General features: G+C 47.9%; 2 protein-coding genes across 5 annotated transcripts in view; one reads left to right on the top strand and one right to left on the bottom strand.

Moving 5' to 3' along the window:
• Positions 1-4,890, top strand: part of FKBP15 (FKBP prolyl isomerase family member 15) — a 57,300-nt gene extending 52,410 nt beyond the window's left edge. For all 3 annotated transcript variants that reach the window (XM_076008944.1, XM_012768895.3, XM_076008943.1), the window contains 3 exons: positions 100-827; positions 1,684-1,780; positions 4,270-4,890. In XM_076008944.1, the coding sequence (XP_075865059.1) occupies positions 100-827; positions 1,684-1,780; positions 4,270-4,347 (903 nt within the window). In that variant the 3' untranslated portion in view covers positions 4,348-4,890. The remainder of the gene's footprint in view (positions 1-99; positions 828-1,683; positions 1,781-4,269) is intronic.
• A 2,116-nt stretch (positions 4,891-7,006) lies between these two features.
• SLC31A2 (solute carrier family 31 member 2) lies at positions 7,007-17,155 on the bottom strand. Of its 2 annotated transcripts, none has more exons than XM_012768901.3 (4): positions 17,020-17,155; positions 12,856-12,922; positions 9,649-9,838; positions 7,007-8,723 (listed from the first exon to the last, which is right to left on the bottom strand). In XM_012768901.3, the coding sequence occupies exons 1-4, from the start codon at positions 17,023-17,025 to the stop codon at positions 8,555-8,557; spliced, it is 432 nt and encodes a 143-aa protein (XP_012624355.1). In that variant the 5' UTR covers positions 17,026-17,155; the 3' UTR covers positions 7,007-8,554. The 2 variants fall into 2 exon arrangements, with proteins under 2 accessions (XP_012624355.1, XP_075865060.1); XM_076008945.1 differs by lacking the exon at positions 17,020-17,155 and adding an exon at positions 16,885-17,001.
• Positions 17,156-20,816: the final 3,661 nt, after the last annotated feature.

Genomic DNA, 20,816 nt, shown 5'->3' with positions numbered 1-20,816 from the left:
AAAGTCATTTGAGCAGTCCTGTCGATGAGGACTGCAGAACTAGGAGTGACCGCTGTGTTCCTGTCAGTTACCATCTCTTCCTCCTTGGCTTTTGAACAGATGGTGACTCTTCAGCTGTTAAACCACCAAGAGCGAGAGAAGGGGCGGAGCAGCAGTGAAGAAGAAGAGGAAGAGAAGCAGCCGCAGAGCCCTTCCCAGGAGCAGTCAGCTACAGGCAATTCCATGCTACCTCAGGCACCCCTAGATAGGGAGAAGCAGGAGCCCCCCATGGTGCCGCCAGAGCAGGTAGTGGAAGAAGCTGTCCTGCTATCCCCTCGGGCCTTCCCCACTCCCCAGGATGATGCACAGAGAAGGGAAGGGGGGCCCTCAGAAGCAGAGGTGCTCTCAGAGCTGCAAGATGGTTCCCTCCCACCCGACCTGGCTTGCATCCCACCCCACAGAGTTCTGGGACCCCCAACTTCAATTCCACCTAAGCCTCCAGGCCCTGTACCTATGGACTCTGAGTGTGAGGAGACACTTGCCACCAGCCCTCTGGCAGCTAAGCCTGATAGCTCATTGGGAAACATCTGTGTCAGGGAAGTGACCCCAGAGGGCCCACTCCAAGAAAGCTCCACAAGACTGTCCCTGACTTCCGACCCCAAGAAGGGGGACCCCCTGGCCATAGGGCTGCCTGAAAGCCCAGGAGGAGAGCTTCAGCCCCCAGAGCTTAATAAAGATGACGATGTCACTAGCTCTGCTGGTCCCTCCGAGCAGCTGTCAAGCACAGAGGCAGGATCTGCAGCCGCAGGAGCAGCCCTCGGCCCCAGCCATCGTTCTCAGCGTTCCAGGTATGTGCCTCTGAGCACAGTTTCAGGGATAGGTGGCTATGTGCAGTAGTCGTTTCTGTTTTTTCCAGATCCAGGGGATCATTGATTCCCTCGTTCATGTATTTATTCAACAGTAGTGTGTACAAGGCTCTGTGGTAGGCACTGCGATGGTGTAGGCAAGGCAGATTTGGTTCTTGAGTTTAAAGAGCTTATAGTCTAGTGGGGAAAATAATACATACTTATATAGTATAATTATATGATAAGTGCTTAAAAAAAGAAACACTATAATAAAGAATAAAGAGGGAGTTGGTTTACTTTAGACAGGGTGATTAGGGAGGGATTCTGAGAGGGTAACATTTAAACTGAGACCTAAGGTTGGGAAGGAGCAGGAATAAGAGAGTGTAGAAAGAGAGAACCGCACATGCAGACACCCTATGGTGGGAGGGGACATGACACAATCAAGGAACTGAAAGAAGGCACAGCAAGTAGGAGGAGGGTGGTGTTAAGCTGAGGTTGGAAAATTAAACAAGGGCCAGGATACATGAGACTTTATGTTGCTGTTAAAAGTCTGGACTTTAGTGAGAAGCTATTGAAGGGGTCTAAACAGTGAGAAGCTATTGAAGGGGTCTAAACAGAAGACTGCTGTGGTCTGATTTCTTAGTTTTACAAGATTGCTCTGGATGTAGGTCATGGAGGGGTCAACAGCATGAGGAGGCCAATGCAGGTTATGGGACGAGACAGTGGCAGTGGAGGTGGGAGGAATTCCTGAGCAGTCCTTGCTGTTGGCTTCTTACCCAATGCCCAGTGACCCTTGTAGCTGCTGGGTACTGTGACCTGGAGTGGGAACAACATTTTCTATGGCTTGATTTTCCTTCAGTCTCTCTGAGGATGAAGAAGATGAGCTGTTTAAAGGGGCAACTCTGAAAGTTCCAAGGCCTAAAGCACAGCCTGAAGAGGAGGATGAAGATGAGGTGGTAAGGAGATCCCAGGCACTGCCAGGTCCTCATACCATCACCTGGGGGCCCCTCCCCACTGCCTCTGAGAAGAGAGATGGAGTCTGTTGGTGGCCCACTGCCTGGACTCTGTGTGCAGGGCCCTGTGGGAGCAGGCTTGGGGCTGAGAGGGGGCAGCTCTGTAAGCCGAGCAGGGATGGTCAGATACCACTTTTCTCTTGAAAAAGAATCATAGTCTCTGACCATGCAGGAATTATTCCTGCTAGAAGTGAGGAAAGTTGGGGTGCTTAGTCACCTGTTGGGGTGACAGTCCATTGGAATGTCAAAGCCTCAGGTTTCCCCAGATCTGCCAGGATATTGTTTTTATTTTATAATCGGAAGGGACTTTGAAGAAGATCATGTCTGGCATCCTCATTCATATACAAAAAAAATTGAGGCTCAGAAGGATGATTTACCTAAAGCCACAGAGTGAGTTAATGGCAGGACCAGGACCAGGACTAGGACTGGACTAAAACCTTAGGCTCGTATTAAGACCATCTATTTCTGAGCTTTTTCTGCTTACTCAGCCTGCTTTTCAACCTGCTGCCTTGTTTTGTCATCACAGTATCCCTGGGAAGAAGATGGGTTCAGGACTAATAGCATAACCTTGCTTTACAGAGAAAGAGAGTGAAGCCCAGGAAGGGAAATTGCTGATAGAGCTTGAATTAGAGCCCCAGTTCCTGCATCTGCTGTTCCCCATTGTGCTATGTTACAATATTTCTGGCTGTCACTAAGCCATTTTGACTGATGTGATGGGAAGTTCACTGGTGTGAAACGTGTGTGGGGAATACCGATGAACTTCAGGCTCAGTCCATCCCAGGGACAGAATATGAGGGTGAATTGAGGCAAAAAATCCCTTCATGTATCAGTCAAAGTGGATTTTGCCTTTTGCCAAAACCTTGGGAAGACAGCTATGACAGATCTGAGATCCAGCTCATATGAACCAGAGCCCTTCCCTCTTGCCTGTGTTCCTTTGGGAAAAATGTACAAGTTTCTTCTATTAGCCTTTCTCCCCAAGAATTAAATTTTCATTTGAGAACCTAAATACACTGTACTTAAAAAAAAGGAAAAAAAAATGAGTATCCTAAGTAACTACCGTAAATATAGTTGAAATTTTTAAATTAGCAAGTATATTATTGGTATTAATACTAATACCATCAAATTAACATCTATTTCCAAGGTATTCTGAAAACTACTCCACGAACATGCCCATTAAATCTTCTGCTACTCCAGTGAGGTAGGCACTTTATCCCATTTTATAGATCAGACGACTGAGGCTCAGGATGATTAATGTAACTAAGGTTACCTAGCTGGTAAATATAGAACTAGAACTTTAGCCAGGACAAAACAGAAGCTGTGAGCCACATTTGAAAATCCTAGGCCAGGTAAGGTGGCTCACACGTGTCATCCCAGCACTTTGAGAGTCCTAGGCAGAAGGATCTCTTGAGCCCAGAAGTTTTTGGCTGCAGTGAACTATGTTTGCGGCCGCATTCCAGCCTGGAGGCGAGATCTTATCTCTTAAAAAACAAAACAAAAAAATCCTATACTGTCAGAGTTTAGAGATCCCTTCCTTGATGCCCAGAGAGAAGTACAAGGTGTGTTAGTTAGTACTGATGAGTACTAACTAACCAGAGACTGCTATACACACCTTTGGCCTGGCTTTGTGAAGACTGGTCCTGGTCAGTAGTAGCTTACCAGAGCAGAAAGTACCTTAGTAGAGACTATTCACTCCGTGCCTGTCTCTAGCATAGATCCCTGCTATATACCCTCACCTCCCATGGGACCTATTTCCTGTTGATCCAGAGTTATGAAAAGGGTGGGTTTCTCATGGCCCATTAGTCCCCTCAATTCCCCTAATTGGAGGGAGCAAGGGTGGGGCCAGAGAAACTAGGCACTTGGGAGGCTGTGGCCCTGTGTTCTTTGCTTCTTGGGAGTCTCCACTTAGGAATGTGGCCAAGCCTCTAAATTCAACTCCGTCTCACGTGATGGGATCACATCCAGAGCCAATTAGGCCACCTTAGGCCACAACAACAGTGTTTTTTCAAATGTGACTGCATTCTGCCCAGCCTCCCTTCATCTTCCCACATCCTGTCACTATCTCAGGCCTGCTCTGCTTCTCGGTTTCTTACTCCTACTCCCATCTCTCCTCTTTGACCCTTCTTTCTGTACATAAAATGCTTAAGTTACCGTGAGAGGAAAACCTGTCAATTCATGTGCTTCACAAATAAATGACAAAATTAGCCAAACAAAGTTGGTCTTTTGTCTCTGTTGAAAGAGTGCCTCCCTTCTTGGCATGCTTGTCTCAGCTTTATTGGAAGCCTTTATTGCTGGCCTCAGAGTCGGTCCTTCCAGTACAACTTCTTTTGCAACCTGGAGCCAGGAACGGAAGTTGGATCACTTCACCTCACAGGTGGGAAGTCCAGCCTGTACAGGGACAAGTGAGGACTGACTACTCTTTCCTGTTTTGTCAGAGCATGAAGGGACGCCCGCCCCCAACACCCCTTTTTGGAGATGATGATGATGACGATGACATTGACTGGCTGGGATGAAGACCCAGGAAACTGGTGCAAAGATTTCTCTACAACCCTTTCCTAAGCATGATTTTGCACAGCCAACCCTGGGTCTAGGTGAGCCACAGGGTGAGGTCAAGGTGAGCATTCTGGGAACAGTAGTTCAGGCATCTGAGTTAGCTAACTTCTGAGCCCCCTGTCCAACCTGGTGAAGAGGAGCATGACCCTGTCTTCAGAAGCCAGTTGGAGAAAGGGCTGGTAGGTTCCTCTCCAGCCAGTCACCTGCAAGATTCCTGCCCTCTTCCAAGCTTTTTATTCTCTTCATTAACTCTCAGACTGACCTGGGAGCCCTGCTCTGCCTGCCTCCCAGTGCTCAACTGTGTCCCAGCAACAAGACCTGTCACCTGCCCTGAGGTCTCTCTGGTAGAACAAAGGGGAGATGACACCATCTAAGTCCAGTGCAGTTAACAGCCTGGCCTGCAGTCCTGGGACATGTATCTTTTTCTCTGCCTTAAATCTGATACAAGAGGTCAATGAATATTTGCAATTAAAACTAAAATAAATGTCTGTAATGAAACTTGACTCAAGCCCATGGGAAGAAACTGAATTTGGTTCCCAGGGTTGTCTGTGTTCCTCTTTGGGATTCTAAGGGTAGGAGTCATAACCGATCTGGATCAGGTAACTTGCACAAAAGCATTATGCCATATTCCCTTTGGTACCTAACCTTGGATCTTTCAGGCTTTCAAAGAAAGTCACCATTCTGCTTTCCCAGCTCTTCCCTGGGGCATCAAGGACCAGTCCTGTTGTTCTCTTGCTCCTGCAGCCTTGGTCCTACAGCCCAGGAAGCCATGCAGAGAAGGTGGGAGGGTCCCCACTTTCCGTTATTCATAGTACCTGAGTGAGGTATTTTTCACTTTGAGAGCAGTTTCCATGCCTCTGAACTCAGGGGGCCAAGACTAATGCAGAGAACAGCAGCAAGAAAACATTTGTGGTCATTTTATTTATTCCAGGATCTTCTAAAAACCATGCAACCAGTCTTTTAAAAATAGAATAATTTTAATAAAAATGTTCCCTGATTTCACATGCTTATAAGATAGGAACTCAAATTCCATTCCATCTGTCCTGACATCATCCTTGAAAGCTTTGTGTCTGTCTCCCAGATGTGGGCCTGGGAGGCAGTGAGAACTACCATTTATTACTTTTTGTTAGACAAATAGGCACTACTGTCCAGTACTTCACACAGACTGTCTTGTCTCCAGCAACATTGCCAAAGACACTACTGTTACCCATTTTATAGAGAAAAGTGAGGCATAGAGAGATAAAGCAACTTGTCCAAAGTTACATAGCTAGTAAGCAGCAGAACAAGAATTCAAATCTGGGCCATCTGATTCCAGAGCCTGGGCTCTTGGCCAGCACAGCAGTGTTCCCTGCCTCACTGGCACTGGGCAGGGGGAAGGGACAGTGATACTTTTAGAAATAAAGGTTCCTAGGCCCTACCACGAATCTCCTGAAATAGAATTTCCACCGTTGTGAGAAAATACAAAGAATAGGCCTTTCAGTTTCCACAATCTGCATTCACATCCCTGCTCCACCGGGTGCTGTGTGGTATTAGCCAAATTACCCCCTCAACCTCCACCCCCTCATCTGAGTTGATGAAGAAACAGACTTGGGGCCAGGCTGCCTGGTTCTGAACCGTCTGCCCCTTATTAACTAGTGACTTTAACTTCTCTGTGTCTGTGCTTCTCATGTCTAAGATAAGGACAGAAATAGTTTCTATCTTATGAGGATTAAATGAGTTAATATTTGTAAGATATTTAGAATACTGTAGAACACTGCCTGACAATAAACCACCATATAAGTGGTGGTTATTAAATTGTAAAAAAATTTAAGTAGGGGAATTACCATCATTTGTGAGTGGGCTCTGAAGAATGTTGAAATGAGGGCAGTGGATTGCCTACTAGGTCTAACCCTAGAATCCCTATCTCTAAAGCACAGATTCTTAAAAAATCTTTTAAGCCCCCTATACTATAAAAGCCACAAATGTATTAAACTTCAAGAGACTGTATCAAACTGAAGAGGTTGCCAGTCATCCCTGGAGAGGCCATCCCAGCAGTGCCCCAGGGGAAGGAGCCTTAGTTGGTCAGGACTTAGAGGTGGATTGTTGGAAGTTCCTTCAGCAAGACTACACTGGACTTTAGGAATCTTGTATCTATTGAGACACTGGGCAGCTTTCTAATTCCCTGCAAACATGGGGGAAATGCATTGATCCATTCTTAAAGGTGCCATACACTCTACTTCCTGTGACAGTTATTTCTTATTGTAAATTAAAAAGTGGTTATTATATTTTTGCTTCTGCCCTCAGGGAGAGAAGGTACTAATTAATAATCATGCCCAACACAGGTATTTACAGTCTGTGTGACAGTTACTTATAGTAGGCACCCAATTAATGCTTGTTCCATGAACAAAAGAATGACTGTTGCCTAAATTGGCATTCTGAAATGTCTACCTGTGGGCACAGCGTTTCCTGGCTGGGTTTCCCTGAGCACAGGTGTCTTCATAGCAGATGGACAGACTCCATCCTTGGACAGCCTTGTAAAAAGCACTACCAGCTCCATTCACCCCACTCAGCTCCTACAGTTGTTATATGTGTTCATGTGCTTGCTGTTGGAATGAGGAGAAACAGAAGAACAGTCACAACTGTTTAAAAATATATATTTATTAAAATGAATGTTTTTAATTCCCAAAGTTTACAATCATCTTTTCATTTAGCCTGTGAGGTCCTTGAGCATAGATACTACAGTATCAGCAGTGATTTCTTCTCCCTGGGTCTCTGCTTCCTTTTTTGTAAAGTGAAGAGGTTCAAATATCCAGAGCATCCCGTCTAACTCTAAAAATGTAATGGCTTTGGTTGGACTGCTTATTGCATCTTCAGTCAGTACCCCCCTCCCCCATGGCTTAATCAGTATTTATAGTGAATGAATCATGTTTCCTCACTAGATGTTTATGACTGAACAGTAATAAATAGCATTAATATTGAATATTTTTAAATGCAGTTTTCTGTTCTGCATAAAAGAAGGATCAGGATAAGAGAGAGCATTAAGGCCGTGAAGAGCTTCTCAGACACCCAAGGCCATGAGATGATCTTCCTCCTGCAGGCAGTGCCGTCTGCTGGGAGGAGCTCAGTCTATCCAGAGGATAAGCCAGGAGCCTGGATAACAGTCCTAAGTCTCTGCCTTTAATCGGTTGTCACTTATTCTTCCCTTAATAATAGGAAACAGTCTCAGAAGATCCTGCCATGCATCATAAGTAAAACAATCATTTCATTAAAAATTTTGTTTGTAGAATGTGCAAAATTGCCAACCAGGAGTTCAAAGGGAAAAAATTTTTAAATCTTAGTTTGTTGATATGATCCATAGAAGAGACTATCTTCATGTATTCCAAAGGCAGAAAGGTGAGAAAAGGAGCTAGCTTGGTCTCTGTCCCCAAAAGACAGAAAAGGGCAGGAAGTCCAATGGAAGGTGCTCCTGAAGATAAGGCACAAAGCAGAAGAGCCGAGGGTATCTAGGTTCCATGCCCTTCATCATTCAGAATCCATCTCCCTGTCTTGAAGATCTTTGGAAATTCTTAAGTTTTAAGTCACAGAGATGCGTTGTCATGGGCTCAGCAACCCTGTCCCCCAGTTCTGTTCTCTCCATTCTCCCTTTGGTCACAGCAGCCTTCTTAAAGGACAAGACCAGGCCTGGGCCCTGTGCAGGCTAGTTGAGGAGGGAGGTCACTGCAATGGCATCTGAACTCCAGGAAGCAAGTGCTGGTTTCAGCTCAAAGTTTCCAGGGGTTGGGAATAAGGTGGAGGAATAGATGCCAGAGGAAAATGCAGCTGGAGGCCGGGCACTGTGGCTCACACCTATAATCCTAGCACTCTGGGAGGCAGAGGTGGGAGGACTGCTTGGTGTCAGGAGTTTAAGACCAGCCCAAGCAAGAGTGAGATCCCCGTCTCTACTTAAAAAATTGAAAAATTAGCCGGGCATGGTTCATGCACCTGTAGTCCCAGCTACTCAGAGGCTGAGGCAGGAGGATCACTTGAGCCCAGGAGTTTGAGGTTGCCGTGAGCTGTGATGATGCCAGGGCACTCTAGCTGAGGTGATAGAGTGGGACTCTGTCTCAAAAAAAAAAAGCAGCTGGCAGTACAGTGTCTGGAAGGGGCCTCAGCTTCCTCTAGCCTCAATGCCTGCACATCCCTTGCCAGCTAAACCATGCGGAGAAGCGGGTACGCTAGGTAGTAGCCCATAGCAGAGCCCAGGACCACACCGAGGAAAATCCAGGTGTTGTAGGACATTACAGCCAGCATTATGAAGTAGCCAATGACCACTTGGATGACATGGATTAGAGACTGGCCAAAGTGACACAAATACCACCTAGATAAAAAGAAGAATCAAGTTAATGGTAATGAGCTGAAGCTGGGATTTGGTGTCTGCAGTAGAAAGCCATAGAGTTACAGGACCTGCTTATTTATTATAACTCATATGCTCAACCCAGGAGAGCTTTCTTTTATAGTGACATATCTCCACCACGTTTAGTTCTCAGCTTCCTAGCATCCTAAGCAAACGGGAAAATAATGGGATATGTAATCTATCCTGTCTGATACGGGATAAGACAAACTCATCAGTAAGGCAGGTTACCACCTCCCACCTACTGTGGGAGGCATGATAACACACAAATGTCTTAACCTCTCTGAACTTAAATTTCCTCATTAGAAAAACAGAAATAAGAATAATTCCCTTGCAGGGGGTTGTGAAGATTTGGGACACTCACGTAGGGTGGCTGGTGATGCAGCAGGCAGGCTCGTTAAGCATGAGCTGGAGAGGGCAGAACGGGGACCCTAAACATCTGCCTGATAAGAGTGGGGAGGGGGAAGGGAGGGTGCTTCCCTCCCAGCAGGCAGGATACTTCGCTCACAGCAGTTTTTATTGCTTGCTTCAGGACAGCTGCAGATTCTCTCCTGGGTTTGGAAGCTTAGTGACCTAAGGAGCCTGGTGAGATTTGGGGGAGGCGAGATGACCACCCCTGATGCTAGACAGAGGCCTGTACCAGGGTTCTAAAGATCACAGTTCCTTAAAGAAAGCCTTCTTAGCCTGACAGGCAGTTTGTTAGAGAGAGCTTTTGCCTGGGCATCAGGAGACCTGAGCTCTGGTTCACTTGACTACCACTTTGGCAAGTCCTGGTCCTTCCCTGGGCCTCAATTTCTTTTCTGTGAAGTGAGGCCAATGCTCTCTGGACCCAGACTACCTCTCAGGGTGCACGTGAGTACTCTGCCCACTTCCCACACCCAGTGCCTGTTACCTGCAGTGGGTTCTGCTGACGGGGGGAGGATCTGAGCCTGCAGAATCCCAGTCTGTCTCTGCGATGACCTGCTGGCTGATGGAGGTGGGCAGGCTCACCAGCACCTGGTGGAGCAGCTTGGCTTTGCCAACCTTGATGCCTTCGTACAACACAGCGAGGAGCAGGACCACCAACACCGAAAGGGCTATGCCTGTCAAAGGAGGCTGAGCTGCAGAGACCCGGCCAGGCCAGCGCTGCTTCCCTCCCAGCACCTCCCCTGAGACTGGCCCAGCTAGCAGAAGAGCACCTCCACTCATTCCGTGGAGTGCACTCCGTTGACCTCTCTCTTGCATTTACTCCCCACCCTCGCTGAGCTTAGAACTTCTTCAGTCTCTTTCCCCCTCCAGATCTTTTTGGGTAGGGTTGGCCTACTGGAATGTGGTTTTGAGATCAGGAAGATAAGCCACCTAGAAAAGCCAGGGGCTAAGGGTGAAGAAGCCATATACTATCGCCCCAGCCACTCCCCCAGCCGGCTGCACACATCTGTCACGACTTCTTATTAAGGGATCAGTACAGCAAGGTCCTAGTTACATGTAGGAACACAAAGTCTGGAAGGAAAGATATATAGCACAGGGGTAATAGTCATCTCAGCAAAGTAGGATACAATTGGTTTTATTTTCTTCTTGCCTAATTTCCTAAAGTTTCTTTTGTGAGTGTGTATTACTTTTTTTTTTTTTTTTTTTAAGACTAGTCAAGTGCAGTAGTGAGGAGGGGGGAAAGTAGTAGAACAAGGAGTTCAATCTGTAACTGACTGTGAACAATCACATGATATAACTCACTACCTTCGGACCAGCCACGTATTACTTTTACAATAGGGAAAAAACCCAGTAAGTTATTTTTATAGAAAACATTAAGTGCTCACTAGAGCTGCTGTGTAAAATTAACTACCAATTGCTGCTTCTATTTCACAAATAGAGGGATAATAAATGGTCCAGCGAAAGTATTTTACTGAGCTCTGTGAAATATATATTTGGTCTCTGCCCTGGTTTCCTGGCACTCAGCTCCTAGAAAACCCTTGGAAACTCTGAAATGATGTCTTTAATGAGATGACTGGTGGGTGGCGCTCCTGGATGGCCTCCAGATGGCCTCTGGATCAGAAGGCCTCTGGATTGGGGCTGGTTGCCAGGGAAGACAACTTGTGCTTAGAGGTTTGGAACTTTCAGCCCCACCCCCAACCTCTGGGAGGCGAGGGACTGAAGGTTGAGTTGATCACCAGTGGCTAAAGATGTAATCAGTCATGCCAGTGTATGAAGCCTCCATATAAACCCAGAGAGCTTGCAGGTTGCTGAACACATGGAGGGACCTGGAGGGTGGCAAGCCCAGAGAGGGCATGGAAGCTCCCTGCCCTTCCCACATGCTTTGCCCTAGGCATCTCTTCATCTGGCTCTTCATTTGTATTCTTATAATACATGGGTATATGTAAATAAAGTGTTTCCCTGAGTTTTGTGAGGTATTCAAGCTATTAAATAATCAAACCCAGGATGGGGGGTCCATGGCAACCCCGACCGATAGCTGGTTAGTCAGAAGTACAGGAGGCAAACTGGGACTTGCTATTGGTGTCTGAAGTGGGGGCAGCCTTGTGAGACTGTGCCCTCAACCTGTGGGGTCTGCACTAACTCCAGTAGTGTTGTATTTGAATTGAATTATAGGACACCCAGCTGGTATCAGGGAATTGGTTGGTGTGGGGGAAACCTACACATCTGATCTCAGAAGTGTGTTGAGCGTAAGAAAAGGAAAAATAGTAAGTTGGTTTTTTTCTTTCACAGTCTCCCAGGAGAAAATCACCTGCAAAAGATGCAGGTTTTTAAAATATAAATTTAAAGATAATTGCATGCACATGGTAAAAATTCAAACAGTACAAAAAGGTATACAATGAAAAGTAAATCATCTTCCCACCCCAGACCCCAGTTCTCCTCCCTAGATCAGCCTCTATTTGTCTAAATGACAGCACCCTCTCTCTGTATACTCTTCTGCATCTGACCTCATCATCCCTTCTCCTTAGCTCACACAGATCTACCTTATTTCCTCCAGAGGCTTCATAGGATCTGAGATAGGTTATATTTTCTAAAGATAGCCATCCCAATATACTGTATTCCACATGCTCACTCCTGCCATCAAGTGGTAGGGTCCATGTCCCCTCTCCTTTAGCCTAGGAAGACCTTTGTGACTTCAACCAATAAAGGGAGAAGGAATGCTTCCAAAGTTGGGTCTTGAAAATCCCATGCACTTCTGCATTGTGCTCTTGGGACACTCGCTCTTGGAATCTAGCCACCTGCCACAAGGAAACCCTGGCAAGAGGAGACACCACATGTAGATGTTCAGGCAGCAACCCCAGCTGAGGTCCTACCTAACAAGCAGCATCAAGCACTAAAGGTGAGAGTGAGAACTTTTCAAGATGACTCTAGTTCCAGTCACTGTCTGACTATACCTGCATGAGAGACCTTGAGTGAGGACCACTTAGCTGGGCCCCGGCAAATCACAGAACCTCTAATAGAGTGAATGATAAAATGACTGTTGTTGTTTTAAGCACTACTTACTCAGCAGTGGATAACCAGAAGTGGTAACCCATTGTAGGGATGATCAGAGTTTATTTGATCTCCACCTGTAATGGATGGGCATTTGGGCTATTCCCAGTTTATTTTTAAGATGCAGTTATTTAAGTTGAAAAATAATTCTATCATTAGTGCCAAACTCTGCCTTTCAAGTCAAATGAACACTCTTCCTTTTCAAATTGGTGTCTCATCTGCAGCAGCTGCTGTGGGCTTCTGAGCTGGTGCAGGACAGTGAACCCTGGATGAGGGAGGTGCCAGGTGGCACCAGGCAGCCTTGATCTAGTCCTGTCTCCGATGCTTACTACTATGTGACCCTGCACGAGTCTCTTCCCTCTTGGGACTTCAGTTCTTTCCCCTATAATAAAGGGAAAACCTGCCTCCCTGCCCTCTCTCTCTCTCTCAGCCTTTGTGAGAATCAGTGAGATAAATGAACCCTTTGCAATCTGAAGGGTAGTGATTGCAAATGGAATTATGAATGCAAAGTTCCCGCTCAACATTTATGCCAGGAGAGTTAGGTTCACTTAAATGCCCACAGAGAATAAAGAGAAGCCAGGTCCTCCACTGCCTGGTGCTACACAGCTTTCCAAACTGCAAGTTTGAGCATCTCAATTCCTACCTGCAGGACTGTGGACACTCCAGAAATCAAACAGCAGCACCACCTTGTCTGAGAAGATGAAATGCATCTGAAAGAGAAGGAAGCCTGCATCACAGGGGGCTTGGGGCAGTGGAAGTTGTGGTCATTAATGGTCTCCAGCAACTTCCTCTGGAAACCCAGAAAAATGAAGTCACTGGACTTTAGTGCTGGAAGGGCTACCAGAGGTGATGAGGGCTAACTGAGGCCATATGGAGCAGGGACTTGGCCAAGCAGGTCAGCAGCAGAGCTGTAACTGAGCTGGCCCTGCTCCATGTGGAAGTGAAGCTCAGGGAGTGCCCATCCCTCACGGGGCCAACCAGGCTCAGCATGTGACAGTGCCCTGACTATGTGGGGATGTCCCTTCTATGCCCTCCAAGCCCAATTGCCTCTTGTTACCCCAGTGCCCGTTTGCTCCAGCACTGACACAGGCTCCCCCAAGGGGAGCAATGTGGTTAGAGCCTGGAGTTCTCTGTCCTGGAAAATCCAAGCAGATCCCTGCTGAGTTTATCACGGAGGGGCCCAGGGACAGCCATCTTCAATCTGTATTACATCCCTCCACTCATTCACTATACATTATCTCATTTCAATGACACAACAGTCCTCTGTACGACAGGGACAGTGAGACACGGTGCAGATGAGCGATGCTGTTATAACTGGATCTGCAAAACAGTCAGTTCCAGGGGAATCACTGAGAGACCACGGGCCAGTCATCAGCTCCACTCTAGCAAGTGGCTGGGTGAAGAGGGATAGTAGGTCTCCTCAGACTTCAGGGCCTTATTACAAATGCAGATTCCTGGGCTTCCTCAGACCCCTACATCAGAATCCAGGGGCAGAGACACAGGAGGGAGGGATGACACAAGATTTTAACCAGCCCCTTCAGGGGATTCTGAGACTCAGTTCAGTTTGTTACAGCTGGAACAGAGGCAGCAAAGCCTAGTGTTTAGGGACACAGTTTCTGAAGCTGCACTGCCTGGATTTGCCTCCCAGCTCTGCCAGGAACCAGCTGCATGACCTGAGCTGCTGACACACATAAAGCCCCCTGTGGACCTCAGTGTCCTCATCTGTAAAATGGAGATAGGACTCTAGAAACCCTTTCACTTGGTTTGGCCTCATTTTCACATGTTCCCTATTAACATGGGACACACAGGCTCCCAGCCTGAGCTCCACTTCTACCCTAAAACCCCATAAAAGAAAAAAAATGAGGCCAGGCACAGTGGCTCATGCCTGTAATCCTAGCACTTTGGGAGGCCGAGGTAGGAGGACTGCTTGAGGCCATGGAGTTTGAGACCAGCCTAAGCAATAGCAAGATTCTATCTCTACAAAAAAACAGAAAAAATTAGCAGCGCATAGTGGCACATGCCTGTAGTCCCAGCTACTCAGGAGGGTTAGGCAGGAGGATCTCCTGAGCCCCGGAGTTTGAGGTTGTTGATGCCACTGCACTCTACCCCGGGCAACAGAGCAAGACAAAAAAAAAAAAAAGGAAAACATGAGTGTGCCTTAGGTTGGGTGTTTCTGGGTTGGGTAGGGGACCTCATCCATATATCTCCTCAATTCCTGAATTCAGACTTGGACACTGCAGCTTTGGGTTTGGTAGAGACCTGGAAATAATCTGGCTGTTTTATATCCTGCACTCAGCAAACTTGCCTTTCAGTTCTCAAAGGGGTCTGACCTGTGTCACCACCCTTCCCTGCCCACTGCCTGTGGTGGCCAAGTTCACTGAAGACCCTGGATCTGCAGGATAGAGAAAGAAATGTAAAAGCATCTGATTGAACAGAACAGCCACGCCACTGCTGCATCTTCTCAGGGCCTGCAGGTGCTTGCACCGTGCTCACCTTCCACCCTTCATCTGCATCTCTCCCCACGACATCACTGCATGTACCTACTATTATCCACCCCTTTAAATCAACAAGGCAGGCACAGAAAAGCCCACTTATCTGCCGAAGGTCACTCAGATACCCACGGCTAGAGATCTTTCTGGAAAGTCTGTGCTAGTTCTCAAACCTTATTAGGCACAAGCAGCACCACAGGTGTTTCTAGGGCAGATGTCTGTGAGGCCACACTTCGAGAAATCATCCGAACCATGATGCTCTCCTGCCAACCAGGAGGGACTGGTCAGGTAAATTATGTTAGAGCCTCAAAACGGAAATTTAGGCATTTAAAAATCATGTTGAAAAATTTAAAAATAAAAGTAGCTTTTTATCTCCCTAATATGAAGGTGGTACTTGGTCAATGCAAAAAGCTAAAACAGTACCAAAAAGAAAGTAAAAAGTATCATGGAGTCCTACTACCCAGAGATATCTCCTGTTAGGATTTCAAAAAGAATATTTGTTGACATGGCAAAATGTTCAGAAAAGACTGGTATTTAAAAACAAACAGATATGAATAATCCTGTGAAGCTCCATTTACCCTGGAGTTGCACTCATTCAACTGTAGCAGAAGCTCTGGCACCATCCCTGCCAGGTGAGAGGGTTGAGTCCACTTGTGATAAAGCAGCTGGCATGAATGGAATGTCCCATGGGTAATTCATCAGTAAGGGAGGTTCCAAACTGGTTTCCTTCTGTCATCCTTGGGCCTGGCCCAGCTATGTCAGGGAGCCCAAACAGCCCACACACCTTTTGCTGCAGACCTGAACACCCACAGGACAGTAAAATGAAGTAAACCAAGACTTCCGTTTGTTGTGCTAGGGATGTGCAGACCCTGGAGATACAGAGATGAATGGGACACTAGGATGCCCTTGGTCCTGAGGGAGCTACCCTCTCTGTGGGGAGGCAGATGAGTGAACAGGTGTCAGAAAGAGAAAGGCACAGAACCGGTCCCCTGGGGGGTGCTGGGGAGCATGCCACCTGAGAAACACCTGACCTGGCCAGGGGCCAGTGGCTAAGACAGTTCTGAAGCCAGAGGAGCAGGAAGCAGCCGGGGAAGAGGGACGGAGCAGCGTGCTCAGAGCTCGAAGTGCCCACAGACACCATCTGGCTCCACCTCACAGGGAGTTTGACAACCTGGATGAGCAAAGACTCTTAGTGTCTCTGACTTCCCTACGCTGGCCTTTTTGCTAGAGGAAAAGATTCCAATCAGCACACTCAGACCTGATGAAAGACTTGACTTGGGCTGCAGTTTTCAATTAAGGGACTTTACGGTCAGATAGATATTCAATTAAAGGGCTTTGTGGTCAGATATTGGAAGGGCAGGCCCCAATCTTGTTTTCCCACTTGGGATGAATCTCCGCCTCTGGCTGTTTAACTTATCTGTGCTTGATTCAGGGTGGAGTGGGGTGGGGTGGATCAGTCTGTGGGGAAGGAGGCAGCAATCCCAGGGACCTGTTTTCTTCTTTGTCTTCTCATTGGGAGTTACTTACACTTTGAGAAAAGCCCCCTCATTTATAAACCAAAGAGCTCAGAAGGAGATTAAGGTCCCCATGCTAGGCTGACCCAACTGTGGAACTTTTTCAAATCTTCCCATCTATTTCCCCTTTTAGAGGACCGCCAGGAGGTGGGGGTGGGCATCTGACCAAGTGGCCTTTCTAAGCTTCCTGTATCTTAAATTCTATGACATTCTTCATGGGGATGAAGAAGACAATACGACTTCTTTAGAGACGAGAGTCTTGCTGTGATTCCCTCCAGCCCAGGTGAACTCTACCAAGGAGAACAGCTTGCCCAAGAGCTATTTTCCGACTCAAAGCGCAGGGAGGATGGAAAGCAGCTGGGTGTGTTTTATTCCCAAAAGAACCAGACTTCTTGCCAAGGACTGGGCCCGGGCAAGGGGTGTGTGCTCAAACTGGGGCTTTACTCTTCGTGGAAGCCTTCCTGGCATCTCTCCAAGTCACTGGCGCCCGTCCCCGGACGCCGGCCAGAGCTCAGGGCTGGGGACCCCAGACTCGGCTGTCTTCACCCACCGCGTCCCCACTCTCACGCCGCGCCACGGCAGGTGATCAGGAACTGCGCGGCTAGCCGCACTGGCTCCCAGCGGGCGGGACAAACAAAAAGAAAACCCCAAAGCCACTGCAAGCTCTACCTGCAGCCGCACGCCCCTCACCAGCCCTGGGCCAGCCGCGGCCAGGTTGTCCAGGTGCCCCGGGAGGTTGTTCCAGGGGACGCCGCCCCCGTCGCCCACCCGCGTCCCCTCCTCCCCGTGGCGACCGGGATTTACCGCCATGGTGAGTGCGCGGGGCGAGCGCAGAGACGCCGCCGCCTGCTCGGGTCTCCTCGCGCTGCAGAGTGCCTCCCGCCGCCGCCGCGATCGCGACCCGGGCCGCGCGGATCACGTGGCCGGGCAGGCGGCGCGCGGGCGCCTGGGAGTTGTGGTCCCCACGCGCGCCGCACCCCGGCGCCGCGGGCGCGCACCCTGGCCCGGACCCGCGGCCCGCGCCCAGCCAGGTCCCCGCCGGCCGCGGCGCCGCGTCTCCCAGGTCGCGAGCAAACGGGACGCCTGCCGCGTCCGTCTTGTCCCTTACTGTTTTGCGCTTGACTTCGTCTCGGCGATCATAACAGTGTTTATTGCTCCTTGCGGTAAACGACACCGAGCTTAACACAGGTCGAGTTGAGAATTGAAAAGTGCATTCTCTGGGCATAATAGCCACAAATTTGGAGGAGATTAAATCAAATAGGCCCCAGACTTTTAATGTAGTCATTAAAAGATGATTATATTTTCTTTTTCAAAAATCTTTTCCAATCTGGTAAGTGAAGAGCAATATAGTGTTGTAATTTTAATTTGTTTTTCTTTGATTGCAAGGATAGTAAACTTTTTTTCTTATTGGTATTTGCATTTTCCTGTATTGCCAATTCCTTTCATTGATCCAGTTTTTTGGGGGGAGGAGTATTTTGGAGAGAGGGTGAGGGACTTTTAACAGTTTTTAATTCTTAAATATATTTAGTAACCGTTTGCCAATCATCCTATAAGTAAAGGGCTCCTCAGAGTAACCCTCCTAGGGACAGTGTTAGGAGACATGTTGAGCCTGGAGCCTTTGGCTTTGCGACCTTAGGCAAATAGCTTTTCATTTCTGAGCCTCGGATTCCTGGTCAGTAAAATAAAAATAATAATAGAACCTATGTCATAGGGGTATTGTAAGGCGTCAGTGAAAACATACGTGTTAAATTCGCAGCATAAAACCTGGCAGTGGGAGCTTGCTCAATAAATGGTAGCCATTGTCATCGTTAATGACAAAGATTTCATTCCTCCGAAAGGAAGCTGTCTGCAAAAGGTCGAGCCAGCTCCTCAAGTTCACACAGCCTCTGAGAGCCTCGATCTGAAAACTAATGGGGGTTAGTGTGCAATCATAGAGTGGGCAGCCTCAGGGGGAGAACAGGGGCACAGCCACCGTGGTGGGTCAAGGTCGGGAGGGAGGGCTGCGGTCCTGGATGTGCCAGATGGTTGGGAAGCAGTGGGAGAAAAAGGGTCAGCATGTCCTTGAAGCATCTGGCTCCCAAGAGCGGGGGATGGGGTTGGGGATTTGGGTGTCCTTTTTCTCCTCTCTGGGCCTTAACCGGAAAGCAGCAGTAAGAAGATTCGATCTCTGCACAAGCTGGGGCTCCTGTGCAACACAGCCTTATTCATGTGACTGTTTTTGTTGGCTTTGTCACAATCTGATGACCTTCACACTTAGCTCTAACTTCCTCATGGGTGTTGTGGTTGCAACACTCAGCCCAAAAAGGACTTTAAGTGCCCATTTCTTTCCAAGCCACCAGAGAGCCCACTCCTCCAGCCCCTAGGCAGAGAACTTGGTGCAGACCACAGGATCCTAGCTCATAAAATCACACCACAGCTGCCCTAGCCTTGGTCCATGGCAAGAGATTCTTTCCAGATTCTGTATCTTGGCAGCGGTGGACTCCCCTCCTCTCATGGAACAACAGAGAGTCTCTCATTGACTTTCTAGCACATACCCAGAGCCCCCGGGACAGAATCCCTAGTCAAGAAAGAAGGCGCTTGCCTTGGGTTGTCACAGAGATCCTTGAAGGGGCACTTTAACCTGGTTGCTGAGCTTGTAGTCAGTTGGTGGAGGGGAAATCCGACCGGTCATTTCTCTCTCTGAAGTTCAATAGAGGAACTTGAAGTCTTACAGAAAAACCACATGCACAAAATGTAATTCCTGCAGGATATCAGGCCTTTCTGTGGCTGTGGAACTCCAAAGATGCCATTGACCCTCTCTGGGCCCCAGTTCCCCCATCCGTACAGTAAGTGGTGGAAGGGATGACCTGAAACTGCCCCTTTACATGCTGCTGATCTGCAGTTATAAGTGGACTTGAAGCTGGAGTCAAACACTTTTTGGCCAGGACTTCTGCATGTTTTCCATGCAGCTCCATTCAGCTAGCCTCCCGTGTCCTTCTACATGTTACCATGTTACTTTATATTTATGCTATGAGTAGCATTGTGTGTCTGATGTGTGTGGCACAGGGAAAGTGTGCACCTCCAAGGTTGGCCAGAGCGCTGGGACAGTGTGTGTGTGCAAGGCTGTGATTAGTGGACTTTGTGCTACTAAAGTGGGAGGAAGCGGGAGCCAGGCCATCAACAACCTGAAGGCCATGTTTAAAGTCAGGAATTTATTCTCAAACAAGGAGGAACCACCAAAGGGTTTTTAATAGGTGTTTTTCTCCCTGAATTTTTGTACTTTTCTTTCCCAAATGTCACTCTCCTAGTGAGGCCATGCAGACCTCCCAATTTAACACCACAATCTCCCTTGTGTCCCTGGTCCCACTTACTCTGCTTTATTTTTCCCTGTAGTACGTATCACCTTGTAGCATACTAGCTATGAATAATACACTGATTCATTATTCCTTTCTCTCCATTCAAATGGAAGCTCACCAAGAACATAGATTTCTGTGTTTTGTTCAGGAATGCATTCTTAGTCTCTAAAACAGTGCATGTCACATAGTAGATTGTCATGAATATTGGTTGAATGAATGACTGAAGCCAAGTAGGCAGCCGTTCCGTGCTTCATTGCTTCAGAGGAGGGAAATGGCAGAAACAGAAGCAGCCTCTGAGACATGATGGTTTTGTTTCCCATGGGCGATGTGGCTAGTTTGGGGTGGTTTGGGGAAAAGTGAGAAAATAAATTATGGAGAAGCAGGAGGAAGAGCAGCCTCCTCTTGCCCTGCCGCCCCCACCTGAAATACCTGAACCTAGAGGAGGGAGCAAAAACTGAGGGTCCTAGAGCAATGCACCTGAGCCAGCTTTGGGCAGGGTCACCAGGGGAGGCCCCAGAAGGAATGGGGCAAGGTGAGGCTCAGCAGACAAGACAGAGTATGACATGTCCTATGTAGGGTGGGGTACACCATGGCTGGTGTAGGGAAGGAGAATCAGAAACACACAAAGCCCTTGCAGCCCAGGACAAAGATAGCAAACCCAACCATAGCCCTGCCTTGTGAGCTCAGACCAGGGGGAGAGAAACAATCAATCATACAAATAAAAAATCAGTCCATTTAGAAGGGGCTAAAAAAGGGGAGAGGACTTCTTCAGAAGCCCCAGCCTTGAATTGTGAGGTCTTAGGAAAATTTACACAGAAATGAGGCAGGTAGGGGACAAGATCCTGGCAGGTATCCTGTCCTCTGCCCTCTCCCTCATCACTTCCTGGGCCTTGAATGTCTTTCACTGCTCACCGAAGGCAGTTAGATGGGCCTGATTCCTCTTGTGTTGACATCAGCTGGGTCTACATTGACAATTCCCTCTGTAACCACTTTTCTTCTATTTGCAAAGGCTCTTGCTGTCTCCCTGGAACCTTGCAGCAATGCTGGGGCCAGAAAAGGGGGACCACCCTAGAGAGACAGTGGGACTTACTCAGGATGTACTACCATGTTTCCCTGAAAATAAGACCCACCCATAAAATAAGCGCTAGCAGGATTTCTAAGCATTTGCACAATATAAGCCCTACCCCGAAAATAAGACCTAGTGATGGGCGTGGCTACGCAGCGCATCTGCACAACCCACACATTTCGTCGCGGAGTGGTAAAGAA

Source organism: Microcebus murinus, chromosome 12 (genome assembly GCF_040939455.1).
Source record: "Microcebus murinus isolate Inina chromosome 12, M.murinus_Inina_mat1.0, whole genome shotgun sequence".
Classification (NCBI taxonomy): Eukaryota; Metazoa; Chordata; class Mammalia; order Primates; family Cheirogaleidae; genus Microcebus; species Microcebus murinus.
Note: the sequence above shows the minus strand (reverse complement) of the source record. Positions and strands in the feature narration are given on the sequence as shown.